Source organism: Natrix helvetica (genome assembly GCF_964273705.1).
Source record: "Natrix helvetica genome assembly, chromosome: 3".
Taxonomy (NCBI): domain Eukaryota; kingdom Metazoa; phylum Chordata; class Lepidosauria; order Squamata; family Natricidae; genus Natrix; species Natrix helvetica.
The window spans coordinates 63,204,188-63,232,033 of NC_138549.1; the positions used below are offsets into that span (position 1 = coordinate 63,204,188).

General features: G+C 41.0%; 2 protein-coding genes across 5 annotated transcripts; one reads left to right on the forward strand and one right to left on the reverse strand.

Moving 5' to 3' along the window:
• Positions 1 to 7,137: 7,137 nt before the first annotated feature.
• Positions 7,138 to 14,080, forward strand: CACYBP (calcyclin binding protein; the record flags this gene model as incomplete). Of its 3 annotated transcripts, none has more annotated exons than XM_081948790.1 (6): positions 7,138 to 7,296; positions 8,025 to 8,220; positions 9,848 to 9,944; positions 10,547 to 10,646; positions 12,791 to 12,885; positions 13,750 to 14,080. In XM_081948790.1, 6 exons carry the CDS (start codon positions 7,288 to 7,290, stop codon positions 13,907 to 13,909), a joined length of 657 nt encoding a protein of 218 aa, XP_081804916.1. In that variant the 3' UTR covers positions 13,910 to 14,080. The 3 variants fall into 3 exon arrangements, with proteins under 3 accessions (XP_081804916.1, XP_081804917.1, XP_081804915.1); XM_081948791.1 differs by lacking the exon at positions 7,138 to 7,296 and adding an exon at positions 7,337 to 7,741; XM_081948789.1 differs by lacking the exon at positions 7,138 to 7,296 and having other exon boundaries at positions 8,010 to 8,220.
• A 3,372-nt stretch (positions 14,081 to 17,452) lies between these two features.
• MRPS14 (mitochondrial ribosomal protein S14) lies at positions 17,453 to 20,352 on the reverse strand. Of its 2 annotated transcripts, none has more exons than XM_081948665.1 (3): positions 20,200 to 20,352; positions 19,168 to 19,326; positions 17,453 to 17,837 (listed from the first exon to the last, which is right to left on the reverse strand). In XM_081948665.1, exons 1-3 carry the CDS (start codon positions 20,239 to 20,241, stop codon positions 17,655 to 17,657), a joined length of 384 nt encoding a protein of 127 aa, XP_081804791.1. In that variant the 5' UTR covers positions 20,242 to 20,352; the 3' UTR covers positions 17,453 to 17,654. The 2 variants fall into 2 exon arrangements, with proteins under 2 accessions (XP_081804791.1, XP_081804790.1); XM_081948664.1 differs by lacking the exon at positions 20,200 to 20,352 and adding an exon at positions 19,779 to 19,838.
• Between the last annotated feature and the right edge of the window lie 7,494 nt (positions 20,353 to 27,846).

Consider the following 27,846-nt stretch of genomic DNA (forward strand, 5'->3'; position numbering starts at 1 on the left):
TATGCTCTCTTAAGGAGACCAATTTCTGCTTCATTGGTGGGCGGAGATTTTGGGCAATCATCCACGTAAAAGTCTTTCTCTACAAAGTGTCTTGACGTCTAGACCATAAAGTAGTTTACCTTCTTGGCTGAGTATCTGAGCCAGGGGTGAAATGCTACTGGTTCTGACTGGTTTGCTAGAACCAGTAGCAAAAAATGCTAAGGTTTTCCTTTTTTTCACTTTTTAAAGCATTTTAAAGCATTTTTTTCCTACCGGTTCTGGCAAATAGGTAGTAAAAAAAATACTTTAAAAAGTGGGGGAAAAGGTTCCGACGATCACGCGGCACAGCTGGTTGCCACTGAACCTTTCCCCCCACCCACACTTTTTAAAGCATTTTTTTACTACCTATTTGCTGGAACCAGTAGGAAAAAAATGCTTTAAAAAAAAGGGGGGGGGAGAGAAAGGTTCTGGCAATTGTGCAGCTCACAGCTGATTGTTTGAACCTTCTCCCCCCCCCCTTTTTTTTTTTAAAGCATTTTTTCCTGCTGGTTCGGGTGAATAGGTAGGAAAAAATGCTTTAAAAAGTTGGGAGGAAATGGCTGCACCCACCCAATCACATAACCCACCACCACCAAGCCACGCCCACAGAACTGATGGCAAAAAAAAAAAATAGATTTCACCACTGTTCAGCCCATAAATAGTTGCGGGGGAAGGAGTGTTGCCAAAGATCTGCACCCTCAAAGAGTATTCCACAATGTCTTTGGAAGGGTCATTGCCTCTGAACCAGAAGAACCTCAAGAAATGCCTTGTTCCTGTTTAATGAGGAAGCAGTGGATGTCTGCCATGAATGTGACAGAATCTTTATGGAAGCGGTGGAGTACTTCTATGAGTCTGTTATTAAGGACTGGGCCTGAGAGAAGGAACAACACTGTCAGATCTGCCATCACACCACATTAGTTTCGCCTCACATTGATGGCATCCTGTCATAAGAGAGGGGAGTAGGACAAGGGAACACGGAGGGGGAATGACAGGAACCAGAGGTGCCAATTTGAAACACTAATTGAGAGATCCAAGGACAGAAGTGTGAGAATGGAATGCAAACATCCATCAAAGAGGTGGCAAACTTTAGAACTGTTACCAAAACACTTAATTTGAATACTATTGGACACTGACCAGATGATCAAGGGGGCAGGTCCTGGGAGAAGAGAATTACTGAATAGTCAGATCTGGCTTTGGTTATGCTGTAACCATTTGACCTTAGTAAAAGCATACCTTTTCTTTACAAATGGAGTCAAAGAATTTTTCTTCCCTTAAACGTCCAAGCTAGGAGAAGGCTGACACACACCACCTAACTTACAGCTGTTGTCAAACACCACTCTAATCTGGCCTGTTTTCTTAGGGTGGTATGTCCCAGGTGGGTTGCAAATCCCAGCACTACTGGTTGGCTCGTGCTTTTAGAAGCGTCCGGGTGGGTGGGCGGAGTCTCCTGTTGCTGCCACTACTGGTTTGCCCGATCCAGGCTGAACCGGGAGCAACCCACCTTTGGAATGTCCCAAATATGGGCAGATTACAATATTCCTCATTGTCTTTAAGTGCAGGGGCTAATTCAGAATGATCGTTTTCAAGTATCTTTCCCATGAAGGCAAAGAAGAAATCTCTCATTTCTGGTTTTCTCAGGAAATTGTGTTTAAGAGAAACTGCTTAAACACCTGTTCCTTGTTAGCAGGCGTTGTCTTCGGGGTCTCAATTGGAGAAGTACAATCTAATGATTTGACTCACCTTTTACTACTCCTTGTTCCATTATTTCAGTGGGTCTCAACCTTCCTAATGCCGCGACCCTTTAATACAGTTCCTCATGTTGCGATGACCCCCAACCATAAATTATTTTGTTTGCCGTATTTTTTCAAAAATATGTGTTTTCCGATGGTCTTAGGTGACCCTGTGAAAGGGTTGTTCAACCCCCAAAGGGGTCCCGACCCACAGGTTGAGAACCATTGCACTATTTGTAGGAAGAGTCTGTGCTCCAGAGACATCACCACCTGTTGCTTTTCCTTTGTTCTGCGAAAGACGGTGCACCCTAAGTGGTGTTGGCCACTGACACAATCTAGGCCTGTGAAGGGACAGGATACATGGGTCCTTTATGAGGAAGTGGTTGTGGCATGGTTTGGAAGTGAGAAGTATGTCTTTTATCTAGTGTGCTGGTAAACATGGTGCTAACTGAACTGGGTTTGCATATGTCTCTCAGACAGACATTCCCTATGATGACTCACAAATGGTCAAGTCTCTGGACGTAAGGAGCATTGTAGAAACTGTTAATCTGCTTTCTTAGTTTGTAGACCTCCTCTCTTCCCAGGAGCAGGGTTATCTGGGCTTGCTTGTCATGTTCTGTAGAAGATGGGCTATGCTTCTCAAATGAGGTTGGTATATTGCTGCATCTGGCATGGAGATTTTTGCCCAGTAATCTGGATGAACTCGATTAAGAGTAGACATATGGCCATCTAGGGATTCTATGTTGAAGGCAGTAGTCTCCTCCCCACCGTCTCAACAATTCCTGCACAGGTCCTGCAGGAGTAAGGGGAGCCAGGACCCTTGATGCTGAACTTCTCAAAAAGAAGGTAGACTTGGCTAGAGACTTATTGCTTTGATCATCTAGAATAGCATACATCTTGATGACCTTGTTCCTCTAGCCCTTTGGGTACATTCTCATTAGACAGATATTTGAGCAAACCTGCCACCTGCAGGATCTTTGCATACCTCCATACACTGAGTGGTATGCAAAGTTTGAACTGGCATGTTTGAAACAATGTTTTTCTGCTCCCCTCCCTGCCCATTGGCATCATCAGCTGTCTTGTGAGTCCAAGGATCTGGGCTGGGATGTAGTGCTATGTTGTGGTCTGTCTGCATGATACACTGACCTTACAGTCCTTGGTGAGGTATGACACGGATAAGCAGCACCTGAAGCAGATAATGACTCTCTTCTAGGAAGGCTTTGCGGTCCTCTAGAGACTTCTTTCTGAAAGCTCTACATTTCAGGAAAGAATGTGGCTTCTTGTGTAGAGGGCATAGCTTCTTAGAGTCCCTGCTTTTGCCCTCTGGGTGAGAGGAGTTTGCTGATCTGATGAGGAGATAATAGTTTTATGCACTGCCACTGGTGACCTGTTCAGCTTGGAATCAAGAGGTTCGGTGTATGCCAGTGTGAGGTCAAAACCGGGATCATTCATGACCTTCATTTTCTGAGACAAAGTCTACAAACACACTGAATGGGTGGAAATGGTAGCATGGATTTTGTTATGCTTGAACCTGTAGGTAACCCACTTTTGTTGTAAGTCAGGAGGTCCTTCAAGACTGGGTTTAATCCCCCTGGTCGTGTCCAAGGGAGCCTGGCAGGTCACCCTTTGCTTTGGCAGCTTGTAGCTCTTGCAACAAATCCTTTAGTTCTCTGAGCTTTTGATACCCCCTGCTAGTTATCTTAGGGAAATCCACAACTTTCGTAAACAGTGAGTCTTCAATTGCCTTTGCTGAGCCGTAACACTCCTCTAATCTTGATGATCACCAGGCTCTGTAACTTTCTGGCCAATTGTTGAACCTTCCAAGTCCTTTATATAGGTGAGCATCCTTTTGTTTTGTTTTTTTATAACAAAAATTTTTATTGGTTTTTCAACATTTATAGGGAAAAGGGTAAATGGACAGGTATACAAATTTTGGCAGTTGCAAAATGTGACAGGCGCCCCTCCCTCCATACTCATAGTATACATTTATATATAATGCATTGGTATATAATTGATTACAATCAGCATATTAGTTCTATTACTAAATTCAATCAGATTAGACATTACAGTATAAAATCCAGATATAATTCCATTATCACTTTCGGTCAGTTTAAAATAATATGATTTTCTTGTTTATTTTTGTGATCTGAGTCTTCTTGCTATTGCCCCATCTCCCTCCACTGGCAGAGCTCTGGCCCCTCCCGTGTCCTGTGTGTCCGTTGTAGTGTCTTGTGTTTTTTCTAGGAGTGTTTTGTTTTTTTCCATAAAGGCCTGCGCCTCTATGGGTGCATTGATTCTGATTCTTGTCTCCTCCCAGAATATCAGCATACCTTCAGGCATCAACCATCTAAACCACACCCCTTTCTGGTATAATTTATTCGCTAATTGCGAATAATTCTTCCTTTTTTCTCTAATCTTCTTAGGGATCTGCTTCAGAATGGTTATCTCCATATCATGGTATGTCAATGCTTGCCCCCTTTGTACACCCAGAATTTCATCTCTTGTGCTTTTTCTAAGAAATTTAATGTGAACCTCCCTGGGTACATTGTGTGTTCTAGCATAAGCTGAGTTCACTCTATAAACCAGGTCTATATCCCACCCCATCTGTTGTTTTTCTTTGTGTGTGTAGTCAGCCAGGATGTTTGTCATGATGTCCCTTATGTTTTCCCCATCTTCTTCTATAACATTTTGAAATCTAAGGTAATAGGACATTCTCTCAAATTCTATTTTCATCTGTTGGATGTCAAGATCTTTGTTCCCTTTCTGCACAGCTTCTACCCCCCCCCCTCACCTCCTCCACCCCCCCCTTCCACAAGATTCAGTCTTTGTGAGTTCTTATATATTTGGGCTTGATTTTCTTTAATTTCATCTTTCATTTCCCTTAGCTGTTTCTTGATTTCCTCCTGGCCCTGTAAAATTTGTTGAAGCATTTGTTGAAAGTCCATCTCTGTAGTCTTAGGTTGCATCAGTTCTGTTATCTTTGACTGTGTGGCTGGACTGGATGTTGCGGATGTTGGAGCAGAAGTGGCAAAGCCAGGTTTTCCAGGAGGTGGTCTTTTGGATGCCATCCTTTATAACGTTAGAAGTTCAGTCCATATATAAGATAAACAGTTAGAAAAGAAGGGTAGCCAGGTGAGTCCGGGAGCAGAAGAACCAGGCAGAAGAGAATCTCTCTAATAAGTCTGGCAATAGATAGAAAATTTCCCCTAGAAAGTTTAAAAAATACCAATCCACAAGAGATTCCTCTGGGAGACACGGAGACAAAGACCGGAAGCCTGAATTTTAAAGGTGGAGTCAGGTTTCACAGTTCATAAAGACAACGGAAGTGTGCCATCTTGCCCTGCCAGTTTTGGGCACAGAGGCATAACAAAGTTTTAAAAAGTTCCAAAAGTCCTCAAATCACAGTAATATGTAGAATTAAATTGAAAAGAAAATCATCTCAGCCTGGGTGAGGCTTCATTCGTTGGCTCTCCCCCCTCCTCCTTCCCCGGGGGCTGAGAGCAAAATTGTTCCTCGCCGCTTGTCCAAGGGGGGGGGGAAACCCCCCTCCCTCCAGCCGCACCTCCAAAATGCTCCGAAAGTTATTTTAAAAAGCTGAGTAATTCTTCATGCAGAATAGGGAATGAAGAGAGAAGCAACCTCACCGCACTGCAGCTGCTTCCTTCTATTGTTGCATTCTCCAGTCGGCTTATAGCGAGGCGCGAGGCGCAGGAACGCAAAGCGCCCTCCGAGCTTGCTCCCCGGTGCCTTGGGGGCGCGAGAGACCTCCCGCCGGCCGCCGCCGCTGCAGGAGTCCTCCGCGATGCCGCCCCTCCGGCAGGACCCCTCTGCGGGGTGTCCTGTGCCCCCCAAGGAGTGGGGAAGCCCACCGGGGAGCCGGAGCGGGCAAGGAGCTGCCCGTCGCTGCCGCCGCCGGAACCGGAACTCATGAGCATCCTTTTGTTTGTTGCTCCAAAGTTCCAGGTTAACTTCCTGCCCTAATTTTAACGGTATGGTGTGGATGATTCTTGTGACAACATCCTTTGATTCCTGTGGTGAGAGGGGGGGGGCTAGTGATTGAACAGACACCTGCCTAAGACCACCCAAGGCCTCCCTGACCTACTCAAATGCCTCATGTTCCCCACAATAGCTCAACCCCCCTCCCAACTTGGTGTATTGGGTCACTTACCTTGTGAAGATCTAGCAAGCAGTCTGCTTTCTAGCCTGTCAGCTGCGTGCGCCCTCCAACACTCGGTTCGGGCCTCCGCAGGCATCTGGCCTATTGCTGGCCAAAATGGAGCTTCTGAGGGGCAGATCTGCCACCCACCCCCCCAGGAAGCTCCATTTCATCTTGCAATGGGCCGGGTGGTGGGAGGCTGGAAGACTGAACCAAGCATTGGAGGGGCAGATCTGCCTCTCGGATGCTCCATTTCGACGTAACATGCAGGACAAATGTTGCAGAGCCTCTGCAGTTATTCATAAGGGCGAACAACTACTGTGGTGCTGCAAGATTCGTAGTTTCAGGACTTGTTCATAAACGCTAGAGGGTGCTTATTGCATAACTTTCAATGTTCACTAACGGAACGCTTGTAATCTGGGGATTACCTGTACAGAAATTCTATCCAGTAATGATACTTGTAGTTTATCCCATCTCAGTAAATCCTTTTTAGTATAATTCCAAAGAGACACAAAGTTATTTTGAAACAGTTTTGTGTTTGTATTTGCCAATATGACCTCCAAATAGTTCACATTTTTCTCAACCTTAAAACCAGGTTTTTTTAGTTAATATGTCACCATCCTGAGGTCATATTCGTAATAAGCACTGTTGTTTTCGGTTTGTTTTAAAACCTGCCAAAACCCAAATGGCAATGGAAAAATCCCAAGAATTGGATATAAATTACTGTAAGATGCTAAGGAAAAAAGAGGTTTGGGTTTACCAGATTTGAAATTATACTTTGATGCTTGCCATTTGGTGCGGCTAAAAGAGTGGGTGAATCTTCAGAATAAGGGGTTACTTGATTTAGAGGGCAATGAATCCACAATTAATCTTGTCTTGCAAACGCTTCAAAAGAACAACCTTGGCCTGCTTAGCTTCTTGAGCCCAGGCACGGTAGTCCAAGGCTGCCGCTTGCTCAGGCAAAATCCAATAAGAATACACACTGCACAAGGCTAACGGTGTGTAGTCCAAAAATCCTGACGACCAATAGAAGGCTACAATGGGTGATAATATTTGCCTTTCATCTCTCGATCGACGGTAACCTTCAGATTTCATCTCTATCATCCGTTTAAATAGCTCTATCTTTCAATCAACCCGGAATCTGTACAAGAAAGAGAGAGATTTATGTTTACACTTCTAGCTCTATGTCGCTAAATTCGCGTTTTTTCTGCTTCCGTTAGGAAGGCGCCCCATTAATTGGCTGGGCGAGCAGACAAATTCTGACGAATCCGGGAGGCCGGGTAGAAACGTCGGGAAAGTTCGAGAGGGCAATCTCTGCGCCTGCGCCAACTCCTGACCCGGAATAAAAGTTCACCATCAAATAAGCCGGGGCTCGGCGGAGACATGGAGGAGGTGAAAAGAGGAAGGGGTGATGGAGAAAGGGAAGCGGTTCTCTCACTGCAGGGAGACCCAGATCCGAGCTGGTGGGATGGGGAGCAGCAGCAACCCTCCGCTGGCGTGGCGGGAGCCGGTTGTCTTAGTGGTTGGGTTTAGGGACGGCCACTAGCAGGAGAAGTCAGCGGAGGGATGCTGGACCCACGAGAATTTATATTGATTTATATAGATGATAGAATCAGAATGTTTCTAGTTCAGAATTAACTCCCCTTCCCCCCCCTCCGTCTTGACTCCTGGCTACTGCCTGGAGAAGTCCCTGCAGTTTCTTTGGCAAGGTTTTTCTGAAGTGATTTGCCAGTGCCTCCTTCCTGGGGCTCAAGAGAGTCACCCTGCTGGCTTCGTGTCTAAGTCAGCCTGGTGCCTTAACCACTACATCAAAGTGGCGCTCTGGTTCAGATTTTAGGTGAGCTTAAACCACTTCATCTCCTTGCCATAGTCAGTCTCTCCATTCTGTGGGTAAATTATCTTCTTACAAGACAATGGTCAAGGTTGCTATGCTCCACTTAAGCAACTAGAATGCTCCTGTGACTCTTTCTAAATGTTAGTAGCCTAGTTTTATCCTTTGGTTTGTCTCTGTGATTTGATCTTTATTATTAACTTTTTATAAGCTTGCCCCTCAAGCAGATGTCGATAGAACATTTGATAGAAATGCTAATTAATTTGTATACTCGATGTATTCTGTGCAGCTACAGAAAGATTTGGAAGAAGTGAAGGAGCTTTTGAAAATGGCAACAAGAAAGAGAGTATATGACTTCCTACTGGCAGAAAAAAACAAAATAGAGAGGGAAATCAAGAACTGGCAGCCACTCAAGCTAAAAGCTGAAGGATCTGAAGAAGAAAAACCAACAGTCACTGGATATACAGTGAAAATCAACAATTATGGTAGAAATGGATTTATTTCCCTCATTACAGAATGCAGTAGAAGGCAATAGTGTAGCCATCACAGTACTACAAAAAGCTGCATAAAGAACATCTATTTATAACTTCCAGTATCCAGCATTTATTTCACCCATGTATCACAAGTTAGTAAGTGGACCCTGTACTTGTGGGAATACGCTAGGAAGATGATCTCAAGCTAGTTTGGTAATCCTAAAAGCCAGATGTGTGATAGAATTATTGGCTTTCCCCCTAAGGCTTAATGTTTAGGATATACTTCCAAATATTTAAACGCCTTGATGTGTTCTGTATTTAAAAAATATTCCAGCAGTAGTCCAACTTGCAAATCTTGTAAATGAAAACCACTACTTTTGTTGGGGCAAAGCTGATGATAAGGCTTTGTAACTACCTGTATGAGGAAAGAATTTGGAGGCGCCATATAAGTCTGTATGTGTGGCAGATAGGTTTGTTTTATCACTATAAAAGAGAACTGAAATACGCTGTTGAGAATGGAATTCTGTTTTTGTCAGAGCTTGAAATACAGAGTTGATACAAAATTTTTGAAGCAAGCTAGTAATTTTAAATCCTTTTAAAATGGGATTTAGGACCGAAAAGTAACTGAAATACTAGAGGCGTATCTAACCTGCATTGAAGTATGCTGTCTTCACAATCAAAGGGAGAAACTGAGTCAATAACTTTAGATGTCAGTTTTATCCATACCCTATTTCTAGGTATTGAATCAAATACTGCTTTTAAATTTATAAAAATGATGTTCCAGTAGAGGGCGGACGACGACACAATACAGTGGCTGAATGTTGTCCTACATCAGCCAATTGGGTTATATCCAATAAAGATGATTTGATTGTGATCTACTTATTATGCTTAGGTGACCAGTTGTGTAATAATTTGCTAGATCCATTTTATCTTTCTTGTAAATTAACCTGAAATTGACCTTTTCCAGTTTGTGAATATTTGTAAAGAGTGAAGTGGTATGAATTGTCAGTACTGTGACCCATCCATGAGTCTGCTTTTTCAGTGTGGAAAAGGCAGATAATTGGAAGGTCTTCCAAAATGAAAATGTCCTACAGAAAAATAATCATGAGGAAATTATTCTTTTTGATACTTTGTCTTTAGAAATGCTAAATGTTAAATTCTTTGAATTGAACCTTGAAATATCCTGCAAGCCAGTGCAGCTAACAAAGCACTATATGGCTTGTGAAAATTGTTAAATGCAGGTATATAAAAACACATTTTCTGATAGATATGCAAGGAACAGGATAGCTCCAGTCTGTTTAAATGTGATGGAAGGAGCTGTTCAATTTTTTAATAGCTTGTGGGCTGTGATTCATTTTGTAGAGTAAACTTGAAAAGACCTTAATTGAAAAAACTAATCTCTTCGAAGTTTTACATCCTATTTCTGTGGGTAGGGTAAATGTTTTTTTTAATCTTTACTTTCATTCCTAATAGGATTTTTAAAGCTTGTTTCAAAATTAAAATGAAGAACTTGATTTAGACACAAGATCTAGATGGGATCTTCACAAATCAAATTATACATAAACATATTGAAATGTTATTTATTTAAAACTGGTATTCACTTTTTAACATCCAAAATGCTTTCTTTTCATTCCTTTAGCATGGGATCAGTCTGATAAATTTGTGAAAATCTATGTCACATTAAGTGGTGTTCAACATCTGCCAGCTGAGAATATTCAGGTGCACTTTACAGAAAGGTAGGTTTTGTTTTTGATAAGTGTAAGCAGCATCTGGTGCTGTTGCTACTCTGCTGGCTTTCACAGTCTCAAAGAGAAAATGATCCTTCTTATATAGAAAGATCACTTCTGTTCCCAAGTTATGGTTTTACATAAATGATAGCATACCTGCTGCTACTTCCAAACTTTATAATAAAAAAGAGATCATCTTTCTCTTAGTCTAGTGATAATCATGGTTAAGATATTTGCCCACAATGCCAGAAGAGTTATAATCATGACTAAGATACCAACAAAGTGCAAAATGATAAAGGAGTCCTACTATCAGCAACCAATCAACTATTCTAGTAGCTTAGCTATATGACCAATTTTTTTATTTTTGTTCCACTGTTTAGTTAAAATAATGCTGATCACTGTTGGTTACATAAGTATACAAGACCAGAAGAAATGAGCTAATTCTGTTCAAGACCAGGATGGTGTCCCCTTTGATACTAGGTTATCTCACAACTGTTTTTAGTTTATTTCTGATAGATCCATTATCTATCATATGGATATGGCTTCTTGTTGATGTTTATTTGATGTGGTTGTTTATTAGAGAATTCTGATTCAATTTTTTATCCTCTTAGTTCATTTCATCTGCTGGTGAAAAATTTAAATAACAAAAATTATACAATGACGTTCAACAACCTTCTGAAACCAATCTTAGCTAAAAGCAGTTCATGGAAGGTCAGTATATCTGATGTAGTCAATTTTAATACTGTTCATACAAATGCTTTTGCTGGCTTTCTACTCATTAGATTTATTCATAAAATATCTTATTTGGTTTTGGCTTAATATGGTGTGTGAGCTTGGCATTTGTGCTTTACACAATGATTAATGGTTAAAGAAACCAAGTTTTATAATGAGGCAAAATCCTGCTTTTAAGTTGGTTTCTGCTTTCTGGTGTCTTCCTATAAATTAGCTTTATCACTACCATGTTTCCCCGAAAATATGACCTGTCCTGAAACTAAAGCCTTGCCACATTTTTCGCATGGGCAAAAATAAAAGCCCACCCCCAAAAATAAACCCCCTGGACAACCCCCCCCCCCGGCCAGGCAGACCACCGCTCACCAACATAACGGTATCCTGAAGGCGCCAAGCCACAGGAGCTAGGGGGGAGGCGCTCACATTGCTTGGTGCCTTCGGGATACCGCTAGGTTTGGGAAGTGGGGTTCTGCCTGGCCAGAGGGGAGAGTTGCCAGGCGGCTGCTCCCTTGCAAACTGGCTCCCAAAGAGCCGGGCACAGCCTCGGGGGCGAAGCAGCCATGAGGTGACACACGCTCACGAACAACCGGGTCCAGCTCTCCCTGCATCAGCCGCCACCGCTGCCGCGCTCCGAGCATAATGTCTTCTCTGGTTCCAAACTCCAAAACTCAGCTGCCGAGTCTTCCATCAGCGGCCACTTTAGGAGTGTGCTCTATGGTTGTGGGCTGGCTGCTGGAAGATTCTCTGTCTGGAAGACTCTCTTACAGAGTTCCAGCAGCCAGCCCAAACCATAGAGCGCACTCCTAAAGTGGCCGCTGCTGGAAGACTCAGCAGCTGACTTTTGGAGTTTGGAACCGGAGAAGCCGTTATGCTCGGAGTGCGGCGGCGACGGCTGCTGCAGGGAGAGCTGGGCCCAGACATGTTGAGGCTAGGAGGAATGCCTGCTGGGGGCAGAACAGGCGCTCACGCAACCCCCTTCTCCAGCTGGGCAGAGCTCCATGCACTGACCTAGGGGGTATCCCTAATGTGCCAAGCCCCGGGAGCTGGGGAGTGGGCAGAGTGCCACGTGGCTTGGCGCCTTAGGGATACCCCCTAGGTCAGTGCATGGCGCTCTGCCCGGCTGGAGAGGGGGTTTGCCAGGGGGTTGCTCGTGAGCTTGATCACCTCATGGCTGCTTCGCCCAAGGCTGTGCCCGGCTCTTCAGGAGCCAGTTTGCAAGGGAGCAGCTGCCAGGCAACCACAAAACAATAAGCCCTCCCCTATAATAAGCCCAAGGCTAAGACTCTTAGCCCCGTATTTTCGGGGAAACATGGTAGATGATCTTTTACTTTGGTAGATTGATAGCCAATTGTCCTTGCAATTATTATTCCCAAAGAACATTTCTATTTTCTGAGTTATGAATAAGAGGGAACTAGCTACTAAATATCATAGGCCTAATTCTGAGTGAATTGGTGAATCTTGGAGCATTGCTTCCTTTGGCAGACTTTTCTTCACCTTCCGAAGGTGTAAAAAAAATAAATCTAAAATTGTTCATGTCACATTCAGGTTCAGAGTTCTTAGAAAATGTAGTCTGAGATTTGGAAATAGGAAATTTCTTTTTGGCACTGAGTGCCCAAACTGGAATGCATGTACATGTGTGCACGCTGGAAAGACCAACTTCTTTCTGGCATGTGCTTGCGCATAGGCCAGCTGGTCTTTGCGCGCACCGGAAACCCAAAGACCAGCTGGCTGGTGCACACATGCCTGTTTTGGGGGGCCTTTTTTGCCCATTTTCAGGCCATTTTCCAGTGCTCTGGTGCCCACAAAGACCAGCTAGCATGGGAAACCAGAAGAGAAGCTGGTGATGGCGCATATGCCCACGAGAGGGCTCTGTGTGTCACCTTTAGCACGCGTGCCATAGGTTCGCCATCATGGGCCTAGAACAACTTTATCAATCCAGTGACATCAAAATTAAATTCTGGGTTTTTAAAAAAAATATTCTATAAGATTAGATTACAAAAGTAAGTTTGTTACTTAAATAATTTTAATATTTCTACATTAGGTTTTGAAAATAATCCAAATGTGTTCCTTTTTGGTAATTCTGGCTTCTTGCATTATTTTGAACTCTGCTTTCTTCTTCCCTACAGATCAAAACGGATATGATCTTGATATTATGTAAGAAGCAGCAAGGAGAAAAATGGGAGTGCCTAACGCAGGTTGAAAAAGAGACTAAGGAAAAAGAGTAAGTGTATATCATTTGCTTGTTCCAACAGTATGATATTGTTGTTACTATTGAAAAAGGTTTTCAAGCTAAAATTCAATAAACCAAAATTCCCTTAATCCATGTAGTACATGGAGGTTGAACAGATTTAAAGTATTTTATACTTATTCTGTTCTTGCTCACTATGGATCTTAAGAAACTTTTTGGGAAAAGAATAATCCAGATTTCTATAGAAATTGCATTTTATGGCCAGTTGCTGTAACATGTTCACTAAAAAACCCAAACCTTTTATACCAGGCAATTTTTATACTGAATACTATATCATACATTGGAACTTTGCTCTGAAATGAAAACTATAATTAGATATTATTTAAATTATCATTTGTATTTTTGCAGCTTTTGGTATATTACAATGTACAGAACACGGTTTAATGAACTTGGCTTTTTAATCTTACCAAATGTATATGTATGAATGTGTATTACTAGATCTCCAGAGCTATTGCATTAGTTTGGTTTTGGAAGATTTGTGAGAAAAAACAAGTTAGGGATTGAAAAATAATATAGGCTTTGTATTTTACTCCGTGATGTTGTTTTAATCAAATTATTTTTTCAAAAATCAAATTCGGTATCAGGCAAAGGTGCTTAAAATAAGCTTTATTGTCACTTTTTTTCTGTGAACACACTGGGACACATGAAAAAATGAAATTCTGATGCCTGCTCTCAAAAGAATATGCGCGCACACAAGACACAGAGATAGAGATGATAGATACATAAATCACGACGATAAGATTACAATGTTAAATATTTGGGCATTCGGCTCTTGTTATGGAATGTACCAAACTCAATACATAACAGCATAATTTCTTGTTCACGTACATCCTTTAGGAAAGCTTCCTATGATATATCTGACCCCAGTGATGGACTGATGAATCTATTGAAAAAGATGTACGCACAAGGAGATGATGAGATGAAGAGAACAATTAACAAAGCATGGGTGGAGAGCCGAGAAAAACAATCCAAAGACGATTTGCCATTAGATATTTAAACAAGTGTTGAAGACTGTGCTTGCTAATTTAATCTACATTTTATGTATGGAGGTTCTGCTGAAATATTCTGTTCACAGAGGATGTGCTTTTTATCTAAGCATCTTCAAAGCAAAGACTACAAAATGTATGTTTCAGATTGGAGATGGGAAATAAAATATGCTGTAAAACTTCTCTGTCTCCTTAAATGTTTGTCCTTCCAAAAACATCTTGGCAATTCCCAGACTGGTATATTCAATGGTGAATAGCCGTAAGTAAATGATTCCAGTCAAATACTGATTCCTTAGATGACCTTAGCCTAGAAAGGAAACCTTCAGTTTTTGAGAACTAAGCTTAGGGAATTGTATTGTATCACAATTAAGTGGTATGCTTAGATATGAAGCCAGGTGATCAGTTGATCTTTCTCAGATGTTGACGTTTATGTTCTGAAAGCAGTATTATTGAATAGTGATTGACTAACAGGTAATAGAATATCTAGAGAAAAACATTAATTTCTGTAGGAAGGGTACAAATTATCGAAGTTATTGTCAAGGAAACTGCTGAGCAAAACATAAACAGTAGGGCTGCACATTCTTCAAATTCAGAGATGATGAATTCATTAAGGCTACCAGATTTCTTTTCAGGTAACTCTAAACCTAAGAGTTCCTTTACTGAAAGCAATAGATTTGAATTTTGGATCAGTCTTACTTATATTTATCATAAGTGATGTACATTTATGATAAATATAAAATCCTGTCACGTGTTCCTTTATTTAGCCAATCACTACATTAAAACGGCAACAAGACAAAAACAATGCAATAGAAAAACACATACAAACTAGTTAATACCAAATTTACGTGAGCTCTTGAACATTTGGATCCAGTAACTATACAACAAATGTAATATAAAAGTTTATTCTTAAAAACTAAGACTAAAACTAGTACTTTGACTCTGTCAACAAATAGGGGGAAATTACTGCAATGTTATTAGGCTGAGAAACTGGGTGGCTTTAATTAGAGGAAGAGTTCAGCTTAATGACAGTAATGATTAATAAATATTTTTCAGTGTATTTGCTCATCTGTCTACAAATTTTGATTGTTGCTACACAAACATTAGCTACACTATATATAATTGATTTCCTATCTGACAAGAATATCCATATGTAGGCTTTCATTTTGACCTGTATACACCAGTACCAGTGGCTGGGAAGAGGGTGAGTTGGGTAGGAGGAGCTGAGAAATGGCAAATCTATAGCACCTGTCTTCAAAAGAACCAATTTTGACAAACATGGAGGGAAGCTAGGTTGGCTCCTCTAATAGTTTAAAATCCCTATGATGTATTCAGGAAGAATGGGAAGTTATGAAATGAGATTATAAAGATAATTGCTAACAATTCCTGAGGAAAAACAAGAAAAGATCTGAAGCCAGCACTGATACATGCAGAACTCTCCAAAAGGACATGCAGGGTGAAGGAGAACTCAATAAATTAAACCTACCAGCTTGACATCTATACTGGAAAGGTCTTTGATCAAGCAGCATCTTTATGAGCTTGGCTAGATAGGGGAAGAGGAACCAGCAAGGGGTTGTTACTAATTGTACTAAACAAGTGATGGCTAAGGGTTTTGTTGTTGCGTGCTGAGAGCGTGCGCACGCACCCATAATCCAATTGCGCTCCCCCAATGTGTACATCTCCCTTGTGCTTCCCCACGCATGCATGACCCCCCATGCTCCCTCACCAATACACGCATGGCCCCCTGCATGCGCCCTACCCCCCGGCATGTGTGCACAACCCCCATATATGTACACAACCCCCCATGCATGCCCCCCCATGCATGCACAGCAGAGACCCCAAAACCAGCTGGCCGGTGGGAGGCACGTACACATGCATGGTGAAGCTCAGTTGGGCAACAGCTTGTGTGCTACATGTGGCACGTGTGCCATAGGTTTGCCATCACGGTACTATCTCTTGTGATAATTACTTTAGCATATCAAAACAGTCTGCCTAAAACCAATGGGGATTCTCCCTTGCTGGGGAAGAAGTTCAAATGGACTAGATGTCTGTTCAGTGAGGATGTGCACCAATAGAGCAGGAGCAGGCACTGGATGAAATACCATATTTTTCAGAGTATAAGACGCCCATATTTTTCAGAGTATAAGACGCAGCTTTTTCCCTCAAAAAAGTGAAAATCTGGGTGCGTCTTATATACTGAATACAGCATTTTTGGCCTCCCAAAACCCCTCCCTCTTTGCAAAAATGGCAGTGCATAGCCTTTTTTGATGCACTCAAAAAAGATGCACTCGAAGACTACAGTTGGTCCAGAATGCGGCCGCGCGGGTGATTATGGGGAGTACTAGATACTCCCATGTAACACCTCTCCTGCACCAGCTGCATTGGCTTCCTGTGGTCTATCGGGTGCGTTTCAAGGTTTTGATCACCATCTTCAAAGCGCTCCATGGCACAGGACCTAGCTACCTGCGGGATCGCATCCTGCCCCATACATCCCTACGACCAATTCGCTCGCACAGAGAGGGACTTCTCCGGGTGCCGTCCACTAAACAGTGTCAGAGGGCGACACCCAGGAGTAGGGCCTTCTTTGTGATGGGCCCAGCCCTTTGGAATGACCTCCCCCTCGACATTAGGATTACCTCCGATCTCCGCTCCTTCCGTACAAAACTCAAGACCCACCTTTCTCAATTATCCGGCCTGGCTCAACCATAGTTCCATCTATTCCTCCTGACAGTCTTTTTAAATTCGTAATTTTAAACTGGGGTATTTTATTTGCTAATTTTATTATTATTATTTTATGTATTTAATGATTGTCACCTCCTTCCTGTATGTGTATGTGTATATGTATATATATATGTGCTTTTTATTGTACGCCGCCCCGAGTCCCTTGTGGAGAGAGAGCGGCTAACAAATCGAATAAATTGAATTGAATTGAATTTAGGAGGCTTACAGAGTGCTCCTGGGGGCTTGGGGGGGGGGGCAAAAACAAGCAAAAATGGGGCGTTTTTGCCACTCCAGCCTCCAGGAGTACTCTATAAGCCTCCTAAAGTCTAATCGTGCCCTTTTTTTTTTGACAAAAATTAGGTCCGTTTTAGTGAAAAACGGGCTGTTTTGTGCTCATTTTGCCCCCCCCCAGCCCCAGGAGCACTCTACAAGCCTCCTAAAGGCTATGCATGCCCCCCCCTTTTTTGACAAAAAACGGGCTGTTTTTGGGAGGTCTGCAGAGTGCAAAAACTTTTTTTTCCCTAATTTGCCTCTTCAAAATCTTGGTGCGTCTTACACTCCAGTGCGTCTTATACTCCGAAAAATATGGTATACATTATTTTCAACTGGTACTCTCGACTTAAATCCCAATTTTTCTAAACACTTATTTTGGGCCATGTATATACTATTCTACTCTGTCTAGAACTCTCCTATCTTTTCTGAAGTCTTATTATTTATGTTATAAAAGTAAGGAAATTATTGTAAGTAGTTATGATATGTAAACTAGGCTAAAATGTGCAGTGTTATTTTAAAAAAATGTAATGATAAAGTTAAAAAAATACTTCAAATGCAAGAAATGAACCAGAGTCAAATCTGTGACAGTTTATTTTTCATGTCTTCTCCTGAGCTTCAAGAGTAGATTCACATCTTCATAATATCAGACTGACATCCTTGTCAACATACTTAACATCCACCATCTCTCATTCTTGCATTTCATGTTTAGGAGTTTTCAATTAGCACTTAGTTTTGTCATGTTTGAAGAGATTACTTGCTTGTAGGTTACCACATTGCCCTCTGTATCCCAGAGAGTTGAGCATGGTCAGCCAGATGGCGGAAGACAATTCGGCTGAGCCTCCATCTCCTTTTCACACCTCTAGGTCGGGATGTCAGAACACATCGATTGTGGATTCGCACAGGGCAACTATCTCGAGGCAGATCAGCTATCTCCTTATCGGTAATTTCCTGGAACAAGTTTTAAAAAAATATAAAATTCCCCTCCTATACTTAACCAAAGATGTGTACAATTATGTCAGATGGCACGAGAGTGAAGAATCTCAAAGGCTGTTTTCAACTGGAACTGCCAATCCTAATCTGACATGGTAGGGAATTAGGGATCAGATTTTTATCTGTATTTATTCTCTTCCCTGAATAAATGCACTGAATTCTTCATATGAGGGCCAGTAATCCTTCTACTGGTTAATCAGTCCAATAGGAATTAGATTGGAAGTGGAACTATTGTTATCAAATAAAATATTCAGAATAATTAATTTTTTTTGCATGGAATTTTCTAATTACATATACAGATGGCTATTCAACAAACAATACATTTTGCATTTTTCAAAGCCTACACATACAAACTTTTAAAGTGTCATAAATAGAAAAACACATTAAACAGGAAAGTTTTGTCCAGTTGCTAAATCATGTCCGACTTCTTGCAATCCCATGGACTATAGCACACCAGGCCCCCTGTCTTTCATTGTCTCCGGGAATTTGCTCAAATTCATATTCATTGCATTGATGACACTATCTAACAATCTCATCTTCTGTCATCCCCTTCTCCTTTTGCCTTCGATCTTTCCTAACATCCCAACTTTTCTCTTTAGGTGGCTAAAGGGACTCTCAAGAGTCTTCTCCAGCACAACTCGAAAGCATAAATTCTCCAGTGCTTATTATTAAAAAGATACCAGTAATTAAAATTAAAGCAGGAAAATAAGTTTTTAAAACTTAAAAAGAATTACAATTTAACTGTCTGAACATAGCAATCTATCTTTATAACATTTGAGATTCTTTAACAGAATGGCACAGTATAACATTCCCAATAAATACAATTAGTGTAGCGTTTATATATTATAAATTATTATTATTACAGAAAATATATTTAGTGTTAAGATGCACAGGTGTCTACCCATCATGTTGGATCCAGCAAAAGAGACATGCTCTGAAACCTATCTGCAAAGGACTGTCATCTGGTGGGGCCCAGGAAGAGAAGCTGCTTGTGGTGCCTAGCCCTTGGAACAACGTCCCACTAGGGATTAAATTTGCCTCAACCATGCTGGCCTTTCACAAAATATTGCAAACTTAGATTTACCATGAAGCCTGGGGCTCTGATGTAGCCTGTTTCTTGATCATTGTTATATTAAATATTAAATAACACTTGGTGGTGTTAATGCTATTTTTAATTTTAGTTTTTCACTATTAATTGCCCAAAGTCAAGCATATGGAATAGATTTTCAAACATGTTTTCTTGTTATTCCACTTCATAATACCTTGACAAAAATAATGTGCTTCTTACCTGGAGTTCTTTGGGCAAAATTCTATTTTTCCTAATGCAATTCAGCCGTAATCTCTGATCTGCATAATCAAAAGCCATTTTCCGTCTCTTAACATCACGTACCATCCTCCAGTCCACATAATAACCTCTTATTTGACCAGCGCATGGCATGGGGAAGAACTAATAAAAAGAAATTACAATCAGCTTTTGTTCAGACAAATGGGTATTCCTGTCTAAATCTCGACTGATGCCAAGTATTAATGTTTGAAATCTTTAAAAAATCAAAGCAATCATACCGGTCAACCTATTTTTCAAAACACAAGAAGGCAAGACAAGAAACAATGGATGAAAACTAATCAAAGAGAGAAGCAACCTAGAACTAAGGAAAAATTCCCTAACACTGAGAACAATTAACTGGCTTGCTTTCAGAAATTGTGGGCTCATTCACTGAAAGCTTTGAAGAGGAGACTGGACAGCCATTTGCCTGGAATGATGTAGGGGTCTCCTGTTAGAGCAGGGGGTTGAACTAGAAGACCTCCAAGGTTCCTTCCAAGTCTGTTCTAATGAGTTTTACAGAACAATTTGCTACAATTTCTTCATCCACAAAAAAATGGGAGACAGTTTAAACAAACATGCAGAACCCTCAGAAGTCGTTCAACTACAACTAACAAGTGCATGGCAAGTGATGTGAAGTGGCAGGGACTGCACTTCAGCAACACCTAATGTCTACCGAAGAGCGCTTGGTTTTAGCCTGTCCGTTGCACCTTCCGTTAGTTCTACCAGAATGCCATAATATGAGGAAGATAGAAGAACTTCAGAAAGGCCGAAAGGGGGCTGGAAACACGAATTCGCCACGGGACTCTTGGGGGGTCGACAGGACAAGGCTTGTGCGTAGCATTTCATTGCCCCCACCCCCAATTCCAGACTTCAAGGGTGGGTTTATCTACTGTTGGGGGGGGGGCAGTGGGCAGAAGCCGCAGTTGACGTAACGAGCACAGCAGGCTGAGGGAGGAACCGAGAGGGAAAGCAGCCGTTCCCGGCTGAGACTCTAACCTGCCGAAGAGCCGAACGCAGCGCCGAAGCTATTACCGCCATCTTCCCTAGAGCGACGCTATTTGAACTGCGCGTGCGCTGCTCGCAACAGGACAGAACGACCGCCAAGGGCGTGGAAATGCGGGAAAGAGGGGAAGGGAAGGGAAGCCGAAGGTGGGGGGGGGGGAAAGGTAGGCGGGCGGAAGCAGCGAGCGAGGTTTGTGGGAATGGGCGGCAAAATTTAACAAAATATGGATGTTATGAATTGAGCTTTTTTAAAGGTGAGGGCACATACATACATGCATACATACACGGAGAGATTCTATGGAAATAGGAAAAGCTCCTACACTCACCTTTAAAAAAGCTCAATATATATTCTATCCACACACAACTTGCACAAACACATACAGTAGATTGGATTTAAGTTACATCCTTAAAACTAGATTGAGCCCACTTTACGTTCCCAAATAATTGCGTGTTAAGATTGCTGCCTGGTGGTTCAGATGTTACAGGACTACTTTCGTTGCAGCAGGCCAAAAGGCTTGTTTCTTTGGAAGCTTTTATTGAGAGACCAATCCATAACAAATCTCAGTGCGGCTGAATTCACAAAATTCAACCGCACTGGTAAACTAAATGTGGGTGGCTACTTTTCAAGAACCATCCAGGGTGTTTTTTCATGCCAAATATGTTATATTAACCCAGGCATCTAGATTTATTAAGCAGATCTAGAGTCATATAGTTGTGAGTTAATATGTACTAATAGAATACGTAAAAGGTATTCTGGATTAGCGTTTCTTGTTTTTAATTTGATTTGAGTTTTTCAGGATACTGTTTCCCATAGACAAAACTGTCACGATGTTAAAAAAGTTTGCTAGAAATGAACTGACTGGAAACTGACACTCAAGAGTTAAACTAAGAAAGCTTTATTGCGCAGGTCATAAATGTTATCTGAAAGTGATTAATTGCGCATGCTTCACACATTCCAGAACTATTCCTTTGTTCTTTGTCCGGCTGCCAAGTTGGCAGACGGAGCTTTCATTATCAAAATGTAACATTTAGTTAACTTTCTGTTTTATTTACTTTTATTATTTTCGTATTAAAGTTTGTTTATTAATTAGAATATACTTCTCAAAGACTTTTATTTTATTTTCTTAACATCTCAAATGATATGCTGAAGGGAATCAGCCCGGTCCATAGACCTCATTTTCTCCAGGGTGTTTTTTCCCCTGACAAAAACTAAGGCTGAAACTTCACAATTCTTAACATAGCCACCTATTCGGTGTAAGAATCTATGTCACATTTAGCTGCTTTTTTGTTTTTGTTAGGTGATTATTTTTCACTATTTTCTTTTCCATTTCCTTCCTACCACTTGTACTTGTTGGGTGTATTTCTCAGTTTAAATTTCAGGGGTCTGATCAAGTGGACTATGTTCCACAAAAAAGGATATGATAATAATTGAGTAGCTTTTACATGTCAGTAAAATCTTGGTTGTATTAACTGCAGTTCCTCTGGAAAGTAGAGGATGAAGTGACATCCTTAGGATCAGCTCAGGAGGCTGAGAAAGCCTTGATTTCTGCAGAGACTGTCAGAGATCATGAGCTACTTAAGATTGCAACAGCAGCACCCCATCGGTTTGAAAGGAAGAAAAACTTCTAGAGATATAACTGCAGTCGTTTGAATGAAACAGATACTATGCCTCTGAGTGTTCAGAGAAGTGATTAACCTTGTTATTCTGCTGTCAAGGTGGTGTCTGTTCAGCCACCTACATTTAAATCTATATAAAACTTTACTTCCTTCCCTTTTCAGCTAATTATATTTGCAATAGATCAAGTTTTTCCAAAGCAGAACATTTGCTTCTTTCCAAAGAATACAGATGATTAGAAGACTTAAATTAGTTAAGTCTTGTGGCACTAATATCAAAATGTACTTTAGGGGGTGCTAGTGACTGAAAAATAGTGCTGTTATATCAGCCTTCTCCTTATATACTGTAACTAATCATCTCAGTTTTCTGACTTTTAGATTTCAGGTAGCTGAAGTAGTGCTTATTCACATGTAAGAGAGTTTTTAGAGGGTTGGTACAATCATTTCAATTCTATCACTGCCAAAAATAGAATCATTAAATTGCAAAATCATATGAGTTAGGGCAGTGGTGGGCAACCTTTTTTTTCAACTGAGCCAAATCTTGCCAAAACCACGATTGAAATTTATTTTGAGAGCCACATTTTTAAAACCGAAAATACATAGGATGGTACACTGTTTTTAGTTTCAATAAACTCTGGCATTTGAAGCACGCAAGTCTTAAAGCTGTCAAGTTGCAAGACCCTCGCACCCCCAACCCTTTAGAAAAAAAAAACCAGGGTCTTCAAACCTGACAGCTTGAAGACTTGTGGACTTCAACTCCCAGAATTCCTCCTCCAGTCATGTTGGCTCAGGAACTCTGGCATTGAAGCATGCAAGTCTTAAAGCTGTCAAGTTGCAAGACCCTTGCACCCCTAACCCTTTAGAAAAAAAAACCCAGGGTCTTCAAACCTGACAGCTTGAAGACTTGTGGACTTCAACTCCCAGAATTCTGAGAATTGAAGTCCACCAAGGGCATCAATCATATTAGCCCAGGCAGGGATCTGCAAAATTGGCTCTTAAGACTGGTGGTCTGCAACTCCCAGAATTCTGAGAATTGAAGTCCACCAGTCTTAAAACAGCCAACTTTGCAGACCTCTGTGTTAGCCCAAAGCCTGGCGCTGGGCGGGCCTTGCTCCCCCATTGGTGGAGCCCCAGGAAGCGAGGAGGGAGAAAAAGAGACGGAGGCTAAGGAGCTTCCCCCCCCCCCCCGCCTCCTCCCAGCAAAAATCTTATCAGGGAGCCGGCGGGCAGTAGCAAATTAGCTGATCACGCGGCGTGATTGGCTAATTTGCTACTGCCCGCCCGGCTCCCCGGTTAGATTTTTGCTGGGAGGAGGCGGGGGGGGGGGGGAAGCTCCTTAGCCTCCGTTTCTTTTTATGCCTCCTCGCTTCTCGTCCCCGCCCGACTTCAGGATCCTCCCTAATCATTGTGGGTTGAAAAGAAAAAAGGGAAAGAGGCGCTTGTTTTGAAGTGCCCGAGAGGAGGGAGGGGAGCGGGCGCCCGGCACACAGAAGAGCCAGATTAAAATGTGTAAAGAGCCGCATGTGGCTTGCGAGCCGCGGCTTGCCGACCACTGAGTTAGGGGGACTATTTAGGTCATAAGGCCCAATCAATTCGGTTCAGGAATTTAGATTAAAGAATCTGCAACAGATAGATGTTCAACTTTTACCTTTCTTGTCATTTGGAAACAATGCTTATGTTGATGCATCTGAAAATTGTGTTTGTTTCTTTGCAGGTATGTCATGTGGCTGAGATTCAATTAGTGATCCATTTATATTCCAGGATCTTTTCACACATATTACTAAGCTAGATAGCCGCCATTCAATATCTGGGAGTTTGATTCATGTTGTTTTGTTGTTTGTGTTGTTACTGTTTCCCCAAATTCCATCTCTACTAGCAAAGCTGATAAGCATTTCTTCCATCTACTACTTAGATCATTAATAAAAATGATCTATTCCCAGGATAGAATCATGTGGCATCTCCCTTCTATCCAAATGAGGGATAAGAGCTGAACCAAGGGACATACACCATCCTAAAGTGGCTAATAGATAACATTAGGTCACTTGATTGCAGCTCTGGCATAATAGTTGGTGAAACATGATGGATTCTTCCTTGGAAAAATCCATGACAAAATAGTTAGTGAAGTGTGATAAACGGGAAATGCTCACAAGACAATGACATGAAGACAAGGTAGATAAAGACTCTGGACTCCACCCAAAGACATTGGATACAAGATGGAGAGCAAATACATTTTATAAATAAAAGAGGTTGCTGGCATTCATGTGCACCATAGTTAGATACATACAGATGAAGAAATGCACTGGAACTTCCACCAAATGGCAGTGCAATTTGTGGCTACTACTTTATTTATCTTTGAATGATTAGCAAATTACATTGGGTAGTATGATACCAGCAATAGGATTACTATTATAGATTCCTTTCCGTACTTTAACCTAGATGCTTTCAACTTTTGTAAAATACAGTAACTCCTTTGCATTTTTAAGCAGGTGTAGATATTTTGCAACTTACTTCTGCATTGCTCTGTTCCTTTTGAACTAATTGCATACTTCAGTTACTGTAATGCCATCATACCTCAATTATACTTCCAAAATCATTTTAGTATAAGACATTAAAATCATTTATTTTCAATACTTTGAGCATGCATATTCAACAGAACTCCTAAACTCTCTGAGCCACATGTTTGCCCTGATTTTCATCATGGTTTCATGGGTTCTTCTACAAAACTTTCTTATTTCCATTTGTAATACAGAATTCCTTCTATGAAATCTTAATTTCAGTATTAAACATTTAGCCATGGCCTATCATCTCCTCTGAACTTCACCTAAAATTGATTCCTAGGACCTCTCTTTATTAATGGCCATGTTAACTGGGAGAGGTTGAAGAAGACAATTTTCAAAATAGGTTTTGAAAAATTGCTTCAAGTCTTGTTACACAACCTCTTCCAAATTGTAAAATATCCTCTCTTCACCCAATACTAGTGTAAGGATCAAAACCTTTATTTTTTTCCTTTTAATTTGATTTAGTAGCCTTCTTGACTTTGAGACACAGGGGTTATAAAAAAACATCTCTAGATGCTTCCAGATGGGACCCTTCTAATGCTATCAGTTCTGAACACACTGTGTACTTACTATTTATGGAGAACCATAAAGACCTGACTCTTCCCTAAACACTGAGCTAGGATAAGAAGCTAGTCAGAAGGTTAATACTTTGGTTGTTTTAGTATTTGATAAGAAGAATTGATGTCCATTTAATTAAATTTATTTGTAGTCTATCTTGTTTCAAAATGACTTTGGGTAGCTTATAGTATTAAAATCATTAAAATTACAACAGATTTTAAAACAATGAGAATGAAAATTGCAATCAAAATGGAATTATAGTTAAAGATGGGGAGTGAGTGAGTAGGATGTACAGGAAGGAAGAGGTGGGATTGCCTCTTCACTCATCAACCAAGTCCAATGTGATGCTCCACCACTGGGGCCCCAAGCCATCTGGCAGAGCCAGTCTTCAGGAAGGTCTTGTGGAAGGTCAGAAGAGTGGGGAACTGATCATACCTCAGAGCAAGAAGTTTCAAAGGGCAGGAGCCATGGCTGAGAAGGCTCTTCTGCCCCCACCCAACCAGAACTCCTTGTCTGATTCTGTACTTATTGTATTATAACACTATTATTTTTATTAGTTGTCAGCTGTCTAGGATCATTTTGTGGGATAAATCGCCATATAAATTCTTTAAATAAAGCAAATTGTAAGTTGAAAATAGCTAAATCAGTGAGAAAGAAGAAGCTTACAAATTGAAAGAACAAGGTTACAAACTGGAGTTCTAAAATCAGTTCTAAATTCATCTCCAGACTTGAGTAAACCTGATTTAACTTGGAAAATATGTGAAATCTGTATCCCTCTTACTAGACACATTAAATTCCAAAATAAATGCTTATGTATTATTTATCCTTTACATACATAAATCTTTGAAGTATCTTCATGGAATGAGAGAAAAAAATGCTTATTATGATAGGTTACGATGTACAGGGATTTCATCCCAGTGCTGATGTCAGTGCAAATAAATGTGTGGCTTTATATTGAATTCAGTTGCTAGTGGAAATTACAAAAGCCTCAAGTAAGGGTTTCTAAACACCAGAGTGGTCTGGTGGTTGGGATGGGAGTTTTCATAAAAATCGTGTGGGATGGACTTCCAAGTGGAAAATATGATACTATGGAATGTTCACAATAAAGCACAAATGTGGTCATTCCCCTCCTTGACATCAATGTCTCCCCCAGTTCTATAATTACAGCACATTTGCTTTCTCCATTAGCCTCCCTGTTTTCTCAATCCCTTTCTGTATGCCCACCACTCAGTTTACAAATACAGCATTTCACAGTTCTCAGTCCTTCGTGATCATGATTGAGCATGCACTACTTAGTCTTAAAAACATTCATGATTTTTCTACAAAATGATAAATGGGTAATTATTTATTTACAAAGCAGCGTCAATCAGAAAGGTACAACAAATACGTCAAATTAAGGGGGGGGGGAAATTACAAACTTAAAACATTACGTGAAAATGCAGTTCCCAAAAGCCATATTTACCAAGTATAAAAGAAAAAAGTAAGGAAAGCTGCCATCTCATTGGCTCCTGCTTTGGTCATTCTGGAAGGCTGAATGTAGGACACAGCATAAATCAGTTCCCAGACAACTGGTGAGCCACCACAAATTCAGTACATAAACCCCACATGGGCAGAATATGGCAGGAGTTACAACTCTGATCTTATAACATATTGGTCTTATAAGGCAGGTGAGTATATAACATGGTTGTTCAAACTTTTGTCCTGAGTGAAGAGGAATTGTCTTGAGTCACATATGAAATACATAATATAGTTAATGTATATAACAACATTTTTTGTGGACTGCAGTTCGGATGTACTTGTATAATAAAAGAACATTTTGCTGAATTCCAAGGATATAATCCACACTTTAAAAAAAAGACTGCAAAAAAAAAAAAGCCTTGTTCCACTTAGAATCTCAACAAGTTGATTTCTTACACCACAATCATTTTGGAAAATTTGATGATGAATTGCAGGACTTCCTCATTAAAGCCAAGGGTAGTGAAAATGCACTAGTGAGAAAATACAGAAAAATTATGAACAATTCATTCCTACCAGTGCACATCAACATCAGCCAGAAGACTCAAATCCAGGAAGCCCCCACTGGCATTTGCACACCATCTATCCAACAATTTTAACTGATTCCCGATGGAAAGCCTAATCAGTCACTTTGAGCCCACAAAAAAGGGTCAGGTATTGAATTCCCATGCCAGCAATGGACAATCCTGAATAAGATTTGCACCTCACATGGCATCTACAAGGACTGTATAAATGGGACATAGAATCCTCCCCTCAGTGTAAGTGTGGGGTCCACATCAAACTGTAGATCACATTGTGACCAGCTATAAGCTGAGGGCATAGATTGGTCCAGTATCTGATTATTCAATATAAACGATGCTGCACTTCAATAATTAGATGGCCTAGACCAGGCCTATCAAACTGGTGGCCCAGGCCTATGCAGGCCACACCCACCCTGACTCCGCAAAGGCAAAAACCATCCTAATATGTCATGATACAGCCCAATATGTCATGATATGGCCTGCGATGTGATCGAGTTTGACACCTGACCTAGACATTGGTGTTTCAACATAGATCTTTTTAACATTTATATTTTGTGTTTGATTAACTTAGGTGAAATTTTAATACATAATGCTAGTCCATTTATGTTATGCCACATACTAAATAGTGAATACGGCAATTACCCACTTTGTCCTCTTTCGTTTCTGGTCTTCTCCCTCAATGTTTTTAAGGAATGAAGAATGGAACTCCAATAAACTGTCATAAAACATACAGGAAATTTCTAAGCATGCACAATATAGTTCTGCCCCAACTTGGGAGTGATGCAGTCCAGATATGGTATTCAGCAGATTCTGACCAGTGAATCTGCTGAATACCACCTCTGGACTACATCACTCCCCAAGTTGGGGCAGAACTA